The 17,844-nt window shown below is 44.6% G+C and overlaps 1 protein-coding gene across 4 annotated transcripts in view; it reads right to left on the reverse strand.

The window, feature by feature from the left end:
• Positions 1 to 17,844, reverse strand: part of SLC22A4 (solute carrier family 22 member 4) — a 51,101-nt gene that overhangs the window by 13,364 nt on the left and 19,893 nt on the right. For 3 of the 4 annotated variants that reach the window (XM_039472969.2, XM_074381643.1, XM_074381648.1), the window contains exons 4-5: positions 9,246 to 9,417; positions 3,843 to 3,969 (exon numbers count right to left, since the gene is read on the reverse strand). In XM_039472969.2, the coding sequence (XP_039328903.2) occupies positions 3,843 to 3,969; positions 9,246 to 9,417 (299 nt within the window). The remainder of the gene's footprint in view (positions 1 to 3,842; positions 3,970 to 9,245; positions 9,418 to 17,844) is intronic. The other variant, XM_074381653.1, reaches the window with a different exon arrangement.

Below are 17,844 nucleotides of genomic sequence, written 5' to 3' on the forward strand. Positions count from 1 at the left end.
CTCACTGCAACCTCTGCCTCCCAGGTTCAAGTGATTTTCCTGCCTCAGCTTCCTGAGTAGCTGGAATTACAGGCAGGCACCACCATATCTGGTGAATTTTTTGTATTTTTAGTAGAGATGGGGTTTCACAATGTTGGCAGGCTTGTCTCAAACTCTTGACTTCAGGTGATCCATCCACCTCAGCCTCCCAAAGTGCTGGGATTACAGGCGTGAGCCACCAGACCCGGCCTATTCTTTTACTTTTAATTTGCTGATAGGAACTTGCCATGAGTTATGAATCAAGGTAACCAAGCTCAGTAGAATTGAAACTAACAAAAAAGTTATTAGGCTCTAACTTCCCCCTAGAGGTAGGGAATCTCTAGGGGATGAAATACCAGGACTTGGTGACTGTGGCATGCACAGTAAGAGACTGATGGAGGAGTTTCTGTTATGAAGAAGTGAGAGTGCCAGGTCTGCCTTGACAGTGGGTGCTCTCCTTCTTTCTAGGAATAATCAGACACTTACACAGCCCACAGCCACATTGCCTTTTCTCTCCTGCACTATTTGGATTGTAGAGCCCCAGAACATGCCCCCAGCAGAATAACCCTGGTATTACAACAAAGCAAAGCCACTGCATAAACTAGTGGGAAATACATCATCTTGGAGGGTTCTGGGATGGTACACACAGACAGGACCTGTGGACCAGGCCTGTGCTAACACTTGGTGGTTCCATGGGGCCCTTCTCAAATGCAGATTGTCAGGTCCCTCCCTGGGCTTGCCTACTTTGACTCTTTTATACAGAGGCCTGAGAATCTGTATTCTTAAAGCACTTGGGTGATTGCGATGAGCAGCCAGGATTGGAAACCTCAGAACAAGAATATCCTTCTATCCAGTGGTTGTCCTTGGCATCAGTGGAGCCACCAAAATGTCTTTGGATCAGGTACCAGGAGCAGGTTGAAGGTGCTTCTTCTGAAGCCAGGGTGCTCAAGACTGCTTTCTAAGACAATACTGTATATCTTTTCCTGTCCAAGTTAATGCCACTGCCTCTAACATGAAGTGAAAAATCACAGTTTTTAAGAGAATGTACTTTGATACCTGGGAGAACTAGGTTCCAAATCTCAGTTTAACATCTGTGTGATCCTGGGCAAGTTACTTAACTTTGTTGTGCGTTAGTTTTTTCTTTTGAAGAAAATGCATGAGCATTAAATGAGCAGACCATAGTGCCTGGCATTTGGTAGGCTCTTCAATATCATTCTAAATAGGCTGCATTTGCTGGCACAGGGCTCTACAGATCCTCCTAAAGAGGATCCTATGGGAGGTGAGCAGAGGAGATGACCGGGCCTCAGGAAAGCGCAAGCCTTTTTTTTCCCTCAATGGGTTTGTTCAATTGAGGCTAGATGTGCATCATGGTAGGAAGAGAGAAGGTGCTGTCAGGCTGAGAATGGTGGCTCACACCTGTAATCTTAGCACTTTGGGAGGCTAAGGTGGGAGAATTGCTTGCGCTTAGGAGTTTGAGACCAGCCTGGGCAAGATAGTGAAGTCCTATGTCTACAAAAAAAATACATGAAGTTAGCTGGGTGTGGTGGCATGTGCCTGTAGTCCTAGCTTGGGAGGTTGCGGTGGGAGGACTGCTTGAGCCTGGAAGGTTGAGGCTATAGTGAGCTGTAATCACATGACTGCACTCCAACCTGGGCAACACAGCAAGACTCAAAAAAAAAAAGGTATGTGTATATATATACATACATACATATATATACATATATATGAATATATGTACATCTGTATATACACACATACATATATACATACATACATACATACATACATACATGTTTTTTGTTTGTTTCTTTGTTTTTTCAGATGAAGTCTTGCTCTGTGACCCAGGCTGGAGTGCAGTGGCACAATCTCAGCTCACTGAAATCAGCCACACACATACATATATATGTATGTATGTGTGTGTGTGTATATATGTATGTGTGTGAATATATATACATATGTATATACATATATAATACATACATGTATGTATGTATATGTATGTGTGTGAATATACGTATGTTATTCATATATATGTATATACACACATATACATATATACACACATATATGTGCATGTGTATGTGTGTGTGTGTGTGTATGTATAAAATGATATATTAAGGCACTGTCGGAAACATGTGTTTCAACATTGGACTATATTCTTATCTGTCCATAACTGTGTATCTCTTATCTATTTTATGATTGCTTTCATCCATATAGGTGGATCCCTACAACTAGACTGTTAGATTCACAGATAGGAATCAGGACATGTAGCTGATAAATACCAATAAACACCCAGCACAGCCCCGAAGGGCAGAAGTGTTAGACACTCCCAGTGTTGTTGTTTTATCCATTTAAATTGACTAAGACTTGAAATTGACTTCTAGATTTGAAGGGCAAAGAATTAAGGGATGTTTTGTCCTGGCAGTCTTCTGAAAGCTTGAGTTCAGGGCCACTCTAAGCCTCTAGCCATAGCCAGAGTATCTGCTTCTGGAAAAAGTCCTGAAGGCCAGGGATTGGAGAAGCCCTCAAGGTGAGCAGTGGCATGCCCACCATCCTCCATAGAGTTCTACTTTCTGCACTACCTGCTTTGGTGTGGGGCATGTATAATGCCACTGAAGCCACCATAGTCTTCTTTAGGTGTCCTGAGCAGTCCCCTACCCATCTCCTAGCCAGGAATGCCCTGCCCCATACTCTCCACTCATTTAAGTGTCCTGCTGTCCTCTCTGGCTTGGACCTGCTTATGGGCCACCCTGCTCTCTTCCTCTGAATTGCTGGCACACAGCGTCTCCACTTGGATAATTATCATTTCCTCCCTAGGCCATTCTTTTTTTTTTTTTTTTTTTTTGAGATGGAGTTTCACTCTTGTTACCCAGGCTGGAGTGCAATGGCACGATCTCGGCTCACCGCAACCTCCGCCTCCTGGGTTCAGGCAATTCTCCTGCCTCAGCCTCTTGAGTAGCTGGGATTACAGGCACGCACCACCATGCCCAGCTAATTTTTTATATTTTTAGTAGAGACGGAGTTTCACCATGTTGACCAGGATAGTCTCGATCTCTCGACCTCGTGATCCACCCGCCTCGGCCTCCCAAAGTGCTGGGATTACAGGCTTGAGCCACCGCGCCCGGCTCCTATGCCATTCTTTATGTTTTCATTTAATTCTCTTGCCCATCTTAGTTACATTCTCTGTTCTTTTAGAATTGGAGCTGTGTCTTATTTTTCTTATTTCCTTTAGGAGCCAGCACAGGGCATGGCACACTGCACGTCCTCACGAACTGTCAGGAAGTGTGGCTGCTTCCATTGAATATCAGCTTTTCCTGTGGCCACCAGCTTTCAAGGATGAATCCTTAAGCCTATGCTTTCAGGCCTTAAGGTTCTAGACATGACACAGAGTGAGACTAAAGACAGGCATAGCTTCTTCAGCAGTCTGTTGTAAGATTAGGGTACAGTGGAGAACCCAGGGTGGACTAGCTCTGAAACATATTTTTCTACTTAATCTTGGCATTTAAAAATCATCAGTACATAGCTGTGTCAGTGGTTCGGAGCAATGCCAATAGAATGTCAATGATAAACTTGCAAAATAAAGGAAACTAATATTTAATGAACGCTTGCTATTTGCTAAACAGTTTATAAACATTATTGCATTTAATTCTTATAAACAGCCCTTTAAGGTGGATTTTATCTTAGAATTTAATCATGATTGTGTTCATAAGGCCTAGTGCAAGGCCTGGTACATAGTGAGCACTTAACAAATATTGAATTAAGTTAAATTTCATAAAATCAAGAATGCATCGCTGATCTAAGAAGAAACATCAGCAAATGCTTACCTCCATAGAATCAAATATCACTGCTGGTACTGCTATGTTGTTCATTTTTGCAGCTTTTTGTATGATATCTTCAGCCTCTCTAAATCTTCTCTGGGATATCAGCCACCGGGGAGATTCAGGAATGAACCTATAATTTATTTTTAATATTTAATAATTTTTCACAACAGCAGAGTTGAATACTATTAAATCTGAGTTTTCCCCAGATAGTTTAAATTTTGTAAAATTCTAGTTTGTCTTTTTAAAGGGAGTCCACATAAGATTTCTGTTGGAGCATAGAAATATAAATAAAAGCACCTTCAAGTTTCAAACTTCCAATCAAATTGTAAGACTGATCATCAGTTGTGCTTGAGACCAGGACCAGACTCTAAGTGGTAACATTAACTGTGGGCATGTCTGAGCCAGGGTATCTGGAGAAGTTCATCCAAAACTTATAGCCAGTGTGGCTCATAAAAGAAACATAGCTACTAGACTATAGGTCCCCTCGAGAAGAGACTGTCTTTGCAGTGGGTCCATCCTAAGGAGAATTGCTGGTGTCCCAGCTGGTGATGTTCACAGTTTATTGGGAAAAGGATGGCCAGGGCACCTGTATTCTTGATCTTTTCCTTTAGTCGAGAGAGAAAGTGAGGGCACTGATAACCGCCTGTGTGAGGTCCCCTTAGCTTTCAGCAGATTCCCAGATCAGCGAGTGCCCAAAGCAGTTTTTGGGAGATGAGTCCAAATGTTGTCTTTTTAAAAAAATGTCTAAAAGTTAAATTACATAGTCTGTTTCCATTTATAACTGATGCTCAAACACAGTTGCAAAAAATAGGACTTCTATTCTTTCCTAATTTTTATTTCTCAATATATTTTAGCCATTTTCCTGTCAGCTCTCATTTTCCTTACCTATTGTCAGTACAGATGGTCCCTAACTTAGGATGGTTCGACTTATGATTTTTCTATTATAGGAGAAAAGTAATAAGCATTTAGTAGAAACCTTACTTTGAGTACTTATACTTGCATGTATAGGTACTCAAAGTTTTGTTTTTTACTTTCAGTACAGTATTTTTTTTTTTTTTTTGAGACGGAGTTTCGCTCTTGTTACCCAGGCTGGAGTGCAATGGCGCGATCTTGGCTCACCGCAACCTCTGCCTCCCGGGTTCAGGCAATTCTCCTGCCTCAGCCTCCTAAGTAGCTGGGATTACAGGCACGCGCCACCATGCCCAGCTAATTTTTGTATTTTTAATAGAGACGGGGTTTCACCATGTTGACCAGGATGGTCTCGATCTCTTGACCTCGTGATCCACCCGCTTCGGCCTCCCAAAGTGCTGGGATTACAGGCTTGAGCCACCGCGCCCGGCTTCAGTACAGTATTTAATAAATTACAGGAAATATTCAATACTTAATTGTAAAATAGGTTTTGTGTTAGAAGATTTTGCCCAACTATAGGCTAATGTAAGTGTTCTCAGCATGTTTAAGGTAGGCCAGGCTGAGCTATGATATTTGGTAGGGATGCAAGGCAGGCAAGCCCCATAGTGGGGTTTGGCCCATGAGGGTTCTTGGCTTTGCCCAGGAAAGGAATCAAGGGCAAACTGGATGTAGAAGAAAACAGCTTTATTGGAGAGGCAGCATTACAGCTCTGTGACTACTCCTACAGAGCGGGGTTACCCCACAGGCAGAGAGTAGCAGTTCAGGGCAGTTTCACACTCATATTTATAACTACTTTTAATTACATGTAGATGAAAGGGCAGTTCATGCAGAAATTTCTAGGGAAAGAGTAGCAACTTTTGGCTCATTGGGTCATTGCCATGGAAAGGGGCAATAATGCCTGAGTGTTGTCATGGCAATGGTAAACTGACAGGGCACACTGATAAGTGTGTCTTATGGAAAGCAGCTTCCACCCCAGCTCTATTTTAGCTGGTGGTGTCCGGTGTCCAAGCTCTGCTTCTGGAGTCATGTCTGGCCTCCTACCTCAGTAGGTTAGGAGTATTGACCTAGAATAGTCTCAATTTACAGTGAGCTTATTGGGATGTAACTCCATCATAAGTCGAAGAGCATCTGTACTTACTTAGCCTAGAAAACAAATTATAAGTAGCAGACACAGAACCCTCCTATAATTAATTGGCCCCAAAGCCACACTGGAAACTAGCTCAGAGCAAAACAAATGACCAACTAGCAGTTCCCCTCTCCAGCTTACTAGTACATGAGTTGAAAAATTAGCCTAGTTTGCATTTTTCAGAATATGCCTTTAGTTGGTCCTTATAGGAACTACGATGATGTTAGGTCACTGACTTTCAGTAATTAGATCTATGCTGTCCAATAGAAACTTCTGAAATGTTCTATATCTGTGCTAAGACAGCAGCCACTAACCACATGTAGTTACTGAGCTAATGTGATGAAGAAATAAAACTTTAATTTTATTTACTTTTAATTAATTTTAATTTAAATAGCTGCATGTGGCTGGTGGCTACTGTATTAGTACAGAATTAGAGATCTTACTACACAGCCACAATACACCTCATGGATGCTTCTACTTTGGGCCAGTATCTTTTCCCAACCAGATAATGCTTAGAAATATCCTACCTTTTTTTCCTACAGAGCATTGGCCTCAGATTCTTAATGTTTAATTGGCTAGAAATTGCATAGATTTCCTCACCTTGCATCTATGGCCTGCTTCCCTACCCCAGCGCCAATCTCTATACACATACTCCATTCACACCTGTGGCCACTTACTGCCAATCCTTTTAAAGGAAACTTGGGACGTAAAAAGTTCCCCAAACCATGAGCAGTAGGTCTATGTAGGTTTCCTTCCCATTTCTAGCCCGCTGAACTGAGGGCCACTGGTATCTCTAATTTTGAATTGCTTTGATTTTTTATGGTACACAAAATCTCAGATCTAGCTGATAATTTCAAAAGTCAGTGGAATGCCAAATGTGGTTGCACACTATGATCTCTAGATTTAATTCAGACTAAACAGGAATGAGGTGCTGCTGGAGAGCTTGCCTCATACTGAGCAGGCAGCAAGGGTCCATGTCAGCTCTAAGCATCCGCCATACTCCAACCACTAGACTGATGAGCATCGCTTTGGGAAGCCCCACCAGCAAGGATGAGATGTTCAAAAGAAAGCTATTTTCTTTTATGGAAGAATAATAAGACCACTGTTAAATGTTCAGGGGGAGCACTCTGTCAGTGCTGGTCCTGGGCTGGCCTCTGTCTGGGGCAAGTCCTGTCCCTGGTATAGTGTGCCCACAGCCAGGGGCACTCAGGGACTGGCCCCTGGGGAACAGAAAAAACAGTTTTCCTTAGGGCAGAGTGAGCCGGCTCCCTGTGGGATGGACCTTCTCTGCTAGAAATTCTGGATGCTGACTCTGGAGGGTTAACAGATTAGAGCTGTTCATTCCTCACTGTGACATTTGGTCCCAAGGGAAAGATCCCATCCCTACTAACCTCTGTTCAGCCCATCAGGGGCCTTATATTGTTATTCTCTCTCTCTCTTTTTCTCTCTGATAAAATCATACACTAATATGATTGATTATAACTTTCTTTTTGAGATAGCATCTTATTCTATCCAGGCTGAAGTTCAATGGCATGATCATATAGCTCACTGTAATCTCGAACTCCCAGGCTCAAGAGATCATCCCACCTCTGCCTCCTAAGTAGCTGGGACTACAGGCGCTCACCATTGCACCCAGATAATTTTTTATTTTTAGTATACACAGGGTTTTGCCATGTTGCCCAGGCTGGTTTTGAACTCTTGGGCTAAAGTAATCCTCCCACTTTGGCCTCCCAAAGTGCTGGGATTACAGGTGTGAACCACCATGCCTGGCTAATTATAACATTTTGAAAGTACTGGTCTCTTAGGTCAAAATGACAATTGGAGCCAGAAAACATAGTTTATTAAAATCATTCAACTGAAGAGGCAGAAAAGAACCTTTGAATAATATTGTCTTGCATCTTGAGAGAACTTCTGGTCACCAACATCTTTTCCAATAAATTTAGTTAGCAAGGGAGTTGTGGAGAGAAGGATAGATGATGAGGACGATAATTACTCTCATTCAGAACATCGCTCTGCTCTTGTAAATCTGGGTTGCTTTCCTTGGAGGCACAGCTGTGTAGATAATGGCCAGCCCTTATTTATTGCTCCTCAGACTGGGTTTTCTGGTCCTCAGACAGGGTTCCAGAGGAATGTTGCAAGTCAGAATAATACCTAACCTTTAACAAACTCTCTGTCAACTCCCCCTGCGCATTTCATGCTAAGAATTTGCACTGGTAAATTGTAGCACTCTGAGAGGTCATGAGAATACAGGGGCTTGTATTCTCATGAAGTGAGCCCACCTGACCTGTGGTGTCTGGTAAGACAGGGCTAAGGTGGCCTGCCTGTCAACCTCTATGACTGCCTAACAGCTGCAGTAAGATAAAGGCCTAAACAGTTTCCCAGTCAGGAGGTATCCAAAGGACAGGGCAACCATGAAGTCTAGTCTAAATTGTGAGTTCCAAAAAATGATCAGAGAAGCTTGTGTTATGTGTAAGCAGGTAGAAATCATGCAGTCTGGTAAAACTAGTCAGTGCTGGGAGATTTGACTTTGAAATCAAATATAATGAAATCAAACCAAGAAGAATTAATGAGAGAGAGAGAGAGAGAGAGAGAGAGAATGAGAGAGAGACCTAACCAGACCCACAAATGGAAGAAATCCCCTTTCCTCTTGCTTAAATATGAAAAAGCAAAGAAATGGGAAATCCCCCAAAAAAGAGTATGTGTGATACCTTATTCCATTATTTTTAATCTGTTCTTTCACCTGAAATCTCCCAGATAGTCATATTGGGCAAGACTGAGGCCAGAATCTTTGAACTTTGTTATTCCTTTAACTGTTGTGTTGAAACTGAGTTGAGAGGTTGTGGGGGGAGAGAACATTTCTCTAACAATTTATTAAATAAAAGTAATTTTCTCACTCTTTAGGACATAGCAGATACATAGGCACACTATCATAAGTGCTAATAAATAGGCTTCCCTATCATAGATGCTAATCATTATATGATAGGGAAGCTTGAAGAATTACATTAGTTGAATAGAGAGAGATATTTCTAGAGAGAGAAAAGTGGCAAAAGAGCAGAGGAGGGGGCAGAGTTAAAAACAACAAAACTCAACACCACTAGCTTCACAAACGACAAGTAACAACAAACAAGAGTGGCTGGAGTCAAGGAAGAGACCAGAATCCCAAGAACTGTGCTTTGCAGGACAATGGAGACTCAAACTCCAGCACACAGGCCCACCCACAATGAGGCGAAAACTCTCCCAGCTTGGAAGCTGGCCTCCATGAGTTCCATGGAGGTCATGTGAGCCCAAGCTAGGTCAGCACCAGGCTCCAGGTGTGTTCCAGGTGTGCTGACTCGCAGCAGAGGGCCTGTCTGGGGACGAGTTACACTCACCACCACAGCGGGACACACAGCACCCCCGGCACCGTCAGCGCCAGCAGCAGCATCCGCCAGTCTCTGATGAGGTAAGCAAACAGTGGCAGCAGCATATAGCCAACTGCAAAAAATGTGCATACTCCTAACGTAGAGAATATAATACGAACTGACTTGCCAAGAATTTCTGTTCCTGTTCAAAACAAGGGAGGAGTATTAGCATTTTAACTCATTTTAATATTTGCTTTTTCTATCATTATGTGGCAGGTAGAGTTCAAACTATCATCACTTAGAAAAGGGAAAAGGCATTTGCCTCATGGCCCAGAGCAGGCATGGTCAGGGTGGATAAAGGTGGGAAGTTATCTGAGACTTGGCAACTTATAGAAGGGTGAATTTCCATGAGATTTTAAAGAAGCCATAGATTTATTTATTTTATTTTATTTTTTTGAGACGAAGTCTCCCTTTGTTGCCCAGGCTGGATTGTAGTGGTGAGATCTTGGCTCACTGCAACCTCCGCCTCCTGGGTTCAAGTGACCGTCCCACCTCAGCCTTCCGACTAGCTGGGACTACAGGCACATACCACCATGCCTGGCTAATTTTTTTTTTTTTTGAGAAGGAGTTTCGCTCTTGTTACCCAGGCTGGAGTGCAATGGGGCGATCTCGGCTCACCGCAACCTCTGCCTCCTGGGTTCAGGCAATTCTCCTGCCTCAGCCTCCTGAGTAGCTGGGATTACAGGCACGTGCCACCATGCCCAGCTAATTTTTTATATTTTTAGTAGAGACGGGGTTTCACCGTGTTGACCAGGATGGTCTCGATCTCTTGATCTCGTGATCCACCCGCCTCGGCCTCCCAAAGTGCTGGGATTACAGGCTTGAGCCACCGCGCCCGGCCCTAATTTTTGTATTTTTTGTAGAGACAGGGTTTTGCCATGTTGGCCAGGCTGGTCTTGAACTCCTGATCTCAAATGATCCACCTGGCTTGGCTTCTCAAAGTGCTGGGATTACAGCCATGAGCCACCATGCCCAGCCAGTTTTTTTTTTTTTTAAGGCCATTCTATATCATAGAAATATCATGCCAGCTCCAAGAGCTAATCCCTTCTGAGAATGCCACATTTCCAAAATAAGCCCCAACACGAGAAACAGAGAGAGCATTTCAGGAGACAAGCAGTGGCTCTTCTGAAGGGCTGTGTGGGGTCACGGTGTGTGTAGCCTTTCCCACATTTCTGAACTGTAAATAAATGGACACTGGCCCATCAGGAGGCAGTGGAGAGTTCACTGTTTCTAAGACATCAGGACACACTTACCCATGCCTGAGCCCTGAGAAATCAGTTGGAGTCAGCTGGCTCTGGAGGTGCACAGAGCAGGCCTTCAGCACCCAGGACTGAATTCCCTGCAGCCATGCTGTACCTAGAGATCAACCCAGGCAGACACAGTCCTTTTGGACCAAGGAAAGAAAAGCAGGAGCTGTTCTGCTGCCCCTGCAGGCAGCAGCCCTGGACCTGGCTACACACCCAGTGAACTCCACAGAGTTTTCCCAGAACAGCACAAAGGCCCATGACTGCTCAGTGTGGGCACTGCTTTTTGGGAAAAGACATGCAGATGACTGTTGGCCTCTGCTCTGCTCAGTACCATAGTGGATTACTTGGCATTCCAGAATCATTGCCTGTCCCTTGGAGACTGGGGAGTCCCAGAACAAAGCTCCTTCTCTTGTCATGGAGCTCCAGCCACTTTCCACAGAGTCTGCCCTTGGTTCTCTACCCTTGGGGTGGAGATTTGACCAATGGCAACGACTCTGCTTTTTGTTGGGAATCTGCCCACACTACAGAGAAGAAGTGGCTCAGAAGATACAAAACAGATAATTCAAAGGTCATTCATGATTGGCTTTCAAGAGAGATTTTCTCAATCATGTTTATATGCTCTGGGCACAGGCTAAAGGATTAAGGGCTAATTCCAGAGAAGCAGCAAAATTACTACTTTAACTGGTTTCTCATTTTACCACCTACCTGTGCCCATCCCACCCCACTCATTCTCTCTCACTGTTCATAACTGAGAGATCTGTCTCAGTGGGTCCCTCTCAAGAGGCCATTTAAAAAAGCCAGACTGACAGAAACAGCCAGTACTTTGTGCCTTCTGCATACCATGTTACAGACAGTTGCCCTAATCACCCAGAGCATTGCTCAGCCTAGAAACGCATTTCCAAGCATAGGGCCCGACTTCTTTGAGGATCATGAGTGTGATTTTCGGGTCTTTTCTTACCTCATTAGTGACCTTTCTGCTATGCACTGGTTTCTAAACCCTTTGGCTATGATTGTGATGTGGAAATAAATAGAGGGTGCTTTATTCCTAAGCAGCGATTCAGAAGTGAAGCAGCAGAGGGTGTGATTTTGGAAAAGAGAAAGTGCATAGGATCAAGTGAGAATTTTGTAGAATTGTGAGGGCAGGGAAGCTTTCTCCTACCGTTGTGACATTGTTAAGAAAAGAGAAGTTATACCCCTGGGTTCCTGGATAATCTCCCTCTCTAAACGTGAGACTCAGACCAGAACAGAGTTATGTAACTTTGCAGAGTGCATGCTGGGGACAGAGGCTTTGTAGGTCTGTCTCTTTGCCTTCCTGTGGGCAGCATGGATGGTACAAATGGAAATAATTCCTTTTTAGCCCTACTTTCTGCTCTCTGCCTTTTAGGCAGTCACCCTTCCTTAAACAGGATCACCATCTTCACAGATAGCTTTTTTTTTTTTTTTTTTTTTTGAGTAAGTACTTTGAGACAGGTTCCAGGCTAAGGGTTTATGTATATTATCTCTTTGATCTTTCATACCAGTTATATAAAAACTAATATTCCAGGCTGGGCATGGTGGCTCACACCTGTAATTCCAGCACTTTGGGAGGCTGAGCCAGGAGGATCAGCTGAGGTCAGGAGTTTGAGACCAGCCTGACCAATATGATGAAACCCTATCTCTACTAAAAATACAAAAAATTAGCCAAGCGTGGTGGCACATGCCTGTAATCCCAGTTACTTGGGAGGCTGAGACAGGAGAAGCATTTGAACCCAGGAGGTAGAGGTTGCAATGAGCTGAGATCACACCATTGCACTCGGGCCTGGGCAACAAGAGTGAAACTCTGTCCCAAAAACAAACAAACAAAACCAACCCCCCCCCAAACCCTAATATTCCTTCTGTTTTACACATAATTAACTGAGACTTCAGAGTTAAAGCCAGTTGCCTAAATTCATGCACGTAATAGATGGTGCACCAGGATTTAAGCCTTATTTGTTCTATGTATACTGGTCTACCTTCCAAGCAAAAAAATTACTGGAGGCAAGCCTTGGCCCTATAAAGTAGTTCTTCAACTGAGATTCCAGTAGAGACATGAGGGGAGGTGGGTAAGGCCCTATCGTGCTTTCATTTTTTCAGTTTTCTTTCTTTCTTTCTTTCTTTTTTTTTTCTTGGAGACAGTTGTGCTCTGTCGCCCAGGCCGGAATGCAGTGGTGTAATCTCAGTTCACTGCAACCTCTGCCTCCTGGGTTCAAGTGATTTTTCTGCCTCAGCCTCCCAAGTAGCTGGGACCATAGGCACTAGCCACCACGCCTGGCTAGTTTTGTATTTTTAGTAGAAACTGGGTTTTGCCATGTTGGCCAGGCTGGTCTTGAACTTTTGAATTCAGGTGATCTGCACTCCTTATCCCCCTTTCAGAAGTGGATTTGCATTTTCCCTTCCTGAGCTTGTCGCTAGAGGCCAGCCAGTCCCCTCTGAGGAATGCTAGGAAAGGAGCCTGATTACGCAGATCTTTTATGGCCTGCAGATGTCACGAGCTTTCCATGTAGCAGTGAGACAGATGACAGTAGTGACTCCTGCTGTGCTGACTGGGGATCCCTGTCCCGGCCTCCTCTGCTCCATCAGCCTCCTCTGCCTGCTTTGCTTCTAGTGCAAAGCCTGGTTGGTCTTGGTCTGGCTGGGCCTCTGAGTGTCTCCTGAGAGTGAAATTTTGACATCTAAGCCAAAGGGACATAACCTAGCTAGGATGAGGGCCAGGACAGCCCAAGCAGTATTGCTTACCAACTGTCACACCCACCTGAATCTGAGCACTCTCCAAGAGGTAGTGACTCAGAGAGGGCCAGGCTCCCTTCCACATAGAGCAGTACCTGCCTCTGGAACCACTGGGCCCATTTCACACAGAGGCAGGACATGAACCTTCATAAATGACCAACAGAGGCCCTCAGTAGACCCCAGCTCAAGAAATGAGACTGTAGTGCAGCTGCCAGCATATGAGGTAAGACCCAGGAACCCTGGGCTAGGAGTGTCCTCTATCTGGCACGAGGAGAGCCTGGGTTTCTTGGTACTAACTTGCTGCTAGAGTAACTGTGATAATAATAATATCTCTTTCATGGAGATATTATTATGAAGACTGAGATCACATATGTAAAGTGACTAGGAGGGTATCTGGCATGTGGCAGGTGTTCAGCAATAGTTATTCTTTATCCTGGTCAAGCAGTTGAAATGTGCTACATTCAGGGGAATAATGGAAAGTACAATGCCTTTGATCCAATTAGGCCCAGTGGAAGACAGCAGAACCCCTCTGCTTCCCAGAAAATGCTCAGGACTTAATAGATGTTCTCCTGCTCAGGCTTCTCCTCTCTCTGCACCGATCACTCTAGTCAAAAGTAACCTTTCCTATCTTTGTGTATACCCAGCAATGATATGTGCCCTACTCCCATGACCCATGTCCCCATGTCCACAGTGACAACTACGTTGGCTCCCTCTCCACAACCAGGCAGTGAGCTTCTTGTGAATAGACAGGAGTGAGTTCTTACTCTTCCCTGGGTCCCCACGGTCCTTCCTTCTCATGGTACAATGCAAATAAGGCATGCTAGAAAATTTCTGCATCATGTATGTATTTATGTATTTATATGCCAGCTCATCTCTTGGAGATTTTGAGGCAACTTCAGATTTAAACACAATAAAATAATGGTAACATTAAAGTAAGATATACAGAAAAGTAAAAGTTGTGCCTTGGTGAAAAGAACAAAACTACGCAGCTGACTACTTTGAAAATAGTTTGGCAGTTCCTCAAAAGGTTAAACATAGAATCACCATAGGACCCAGCATTTCCACTCCTAAGTATATACCCAAGATAATTAAAAATATATTTCCACTAAAAACTTATTCTCCAATGTTCATAGCATTATTCATAACAGCCCCAGAGTAGAAACTCCCAGACAGTCAATGACTGATGAATGGATGGCCAAAATGTGTTGTCTTCATCTGTGGAATACTAATTCATGCTATAACATGGATCAACCTTCAAAATGAGTGAATTCAGTCCCAAAGGCCACATATTATATGATTCTGTTCATATCAAACATGCAGAATAGGGAAATCCATTAAAGGCAGAAAGTAAACTAGTGATTGCCAGGGGTGAAGGGAAGAGGGAAATGACTACTAATGGGTAAAGGGTTTCTTTTTGGGGTGATGAGGCATTAGATAGTGTTGATGGGTGTACAATTTTGTGAATTTACTAAAAACCACTGAACTCTACACTTTAAAAGTATGAATATCATGGTATGCAAATCTGTCATGGATTGAATGTTTGTGTCTCTCCTGTATTCATACATTGTAGCCCTTGACCTGATAGGATATAGGATTAGTGTCCTTATAAGAAGAGATATCAGATAGTGAGCTCTCCATGGCTTGCTTTCTCTTTCTTGCTTTTCCTCTCTCTGAGCACTTGTACAGAGGAAAGACCATGTGAGCACTTAGGGAGAAGGCAACCGTCTGCAACCCAAGGGGAGAACCCTCACTAAACACCAACCCTGCTGGCACTTTGATCTTGGACTTCCATCCTCCAGAACTGTGGAAAATAAATTTTGGTCATTTAAACCACCCAGTCTACAGGATTTTGTTACGGCATCCCAAACAGGCTAAGACAAAATTATATTTCAACTTTTCCATTTAAAAACGGTAAAAAAACAAATATGTGGCTGGTAAAAGCTGCATCATTGATGTAATTAAATTCCAGACTTGCCTGAGCTTCCTAGTAGCCAGAGTTGTAAAGGAAGATGCCATCGTTTACACACCTATCAAAAGGAGAAACCTCTAGATGTCAGAGGAAGCAAGGCTTTAAATGGTTCAGCATGCCCAAAGAAATGTCACATGGAGGCTGTTAGAAGTATTAAAAAATACGGAATTAATGAATCAGTCAAAAGAGGAGGCAGGTAACTTTTTGTGTTTAAGCAACTAGTTATGGGGGATAAGGGAGGATACTGATGGCATTCTACCCAGAAGGCTATTGACAGGTGGAGGGCATTATTTCTGGGCAACAGTAGGAGATTGTGAGGGGAGCTGAAGTGTGGGTAGGGTTGGTGTCCTTGGTCCCGAGTGGTCATTTCCTCTTAAACCAGTGTCATTCTGGCACCACCATCACTTCCAGGCATGTCTGCTTTATGCTGAATTGGGTAGCACTGTTCTTTCTTTCCCTTTTCTAGTCTGCTGTGACTCTGGCAGGCTTGATCATTTTTAAAAAGCAGCACAAAAAAAGGACTCATTTCTGCACCGCCTTGACAGTGGGAGTAATTTGGCTTCCCAAATTAATGTGAAATGATCACTGCAGAGCTTTGCCAACCCTTCCTTAGGGCCAGAGGGCAGAAGCGAAGGCACCTACAGAACTCCTCAGCCCAGACCCCAGTTTTTGGTTTATTTTAGTCAAATACAACCTGGAATTCAGCAATTTTATCCCAGAAACACCAGAGAGCGCTGCTGCACTGTAGGAAAGCCAGCAGCCATCCTGCCTTTCCGCTGTGTCCGCCAATCCCAGACACTGACTGGGGAGTCAGCCACTCCAGAGCAGGCTAATTTTCAGGGACACTCTGAGAATCCAACACGAGTCTCATACAAGGACACAAAAGCCAGTAATTTCCTGCAGAGCACAATGGAGTAAAACTACCACTGAAGAGGTTCCCAGAGCACCCTACAGAAGGCCTGGCCCCAGGCTGATAGCAAGCCCTGAGCAGCCGAGATCCTGGCTGATAGCAAGATTGCTGCACCTAGGGTTTCACCTACCGACTGCTGACTTGACTGATCTTCCATGACCTTACTTTCTCCTTGGCCCTCTTCCCCTTCTCCACCTTGCATGTGAGACCACACGTAGCATGGGGAGCTGGGAGGAGAGTAGATGATAGTGTCAGGGCAGGTAGGGCAGCGCTTTCCTGTAGGAAGTCTGGAGTATGCTCTCCTTGCCTCACCCACTCGCATAGGGGAGGCTTGGAGGCCCCAGAAGCACCCTGTGCCACTGAAAAGGCAGATCTCAATGCTGCCCATTCTGTAGAACTGGGGATGCCACCACCTGGTACAAGTCCCACCTTGGTCCCATTCCCATAGATGGAGCTTCTCTGGCTTCACCATGACTCCCTGCCCTTCTGTTCCAGGTGGTCATTCAGGTCTTCCTGGGATATGAGCCTGCTGGTCACAGTCCTCTGTTTTGGGGAGGCCTGTTTGGTTTTTGATATGTGTCTAGCCCTAGCAGAGCTACATGTTGGGGTTTTCAGGTTTAGGGAGGATCATGACACAGAAGATGGATTCTGGGGACTTCAAATATGCAGACAGTAGGCTTTGCCCTGTGATCTTGGAGCCACTGGGGACTAGGAGATTGCAATTTCTGTCCTAAGATCCTCCAACCTCCAGTTTCCAACATCCCTGGCCTGAAGCTCCCTATGCCTCTTTACAAATGAACTTCAAGAAAATCTTGCCCCTCTCCTTCCCCCTGCAGGAAGGGGAGCAGCTTCCTCCTGCTGGGGCCTACTGAAGAGTATGCTATCTGCTGGGACCATGTGGCTCCAGCATGTTCTTCCCTCCTTCTCTCCTCCCTCCTCCCCTCTGCAGACACTGAGGCTGAGCCCATGGCATGGGGCTCTTCACATATAGAGGAATGGAGGTGGAATAATTCCATCCTGGCAGCCCGATGGAGGGTGTACACACCTTCAACTAAGAGAGCACAGCATCTCCAAAGCCAATTAGTCCTCCAGACTCTTAAAAAGCAATCAGAGTCACCTAACCAGATTCAGACTTTTGGGGCAAGAAGAATCGTTAGACTTCTGTTAAAGGGGCGTTATTAATAATGACATTATGACAATAGAGACAAACTGAGATGGTATGAGCAAGCTAGAATATATTGTCACCCTAGAGATAATGGGAATTTGTGTCTCCTGTCCCAGAAATACCCCTCGCCTCTGCTTCTCTCATTTGCCCATTTGCTGTGCTCAGAAAACACACTGGGGGCTCTCACTCCTGTGGATGACCCTGACCAACTTGTCCAGAGCTCACCTCACTCCTTCCCAGGAAAAGGGCCCTGCAGAGGGCCCCAGGGACCTCCTAGTGACCTTGTAGCTGATGTGTCTTCCTTGTGCAGCCTGACAGGAGATGGGGCTGCTATCAGTGCAGGGAGGCTTGTCCTGTGCTTAGCTGATAGGCTCTGGGGTGGGCTGTGACTCAGGGTGAGACCAGATGGGCCCAGTGATGACCGGCTGGCACTGAACTCCCCCTGTCTGGCATGAGCCTCTTCAGCTGTGTACTGGCCACAGTGACTACCATAAATTCCTTCACAGGCCACCAGGAAGAATTCTCAAGCCTGC

This window comes from Saimiri boliviensis, chromosome 1 (assembly GCF_048565385.1).
Source record: "Saimiri boliviensis isolate mSaiBol1 chromosome 1, mSaiBol1.pri, whole genome shotgun sequence".
Classification (NCBI taxonomy): domain Eukaryota; kingdom Metazoa; phylum Chordata; class Mammalia; order Primates; family Cebidae; genus Saimiri; species Saimiri boliviensis.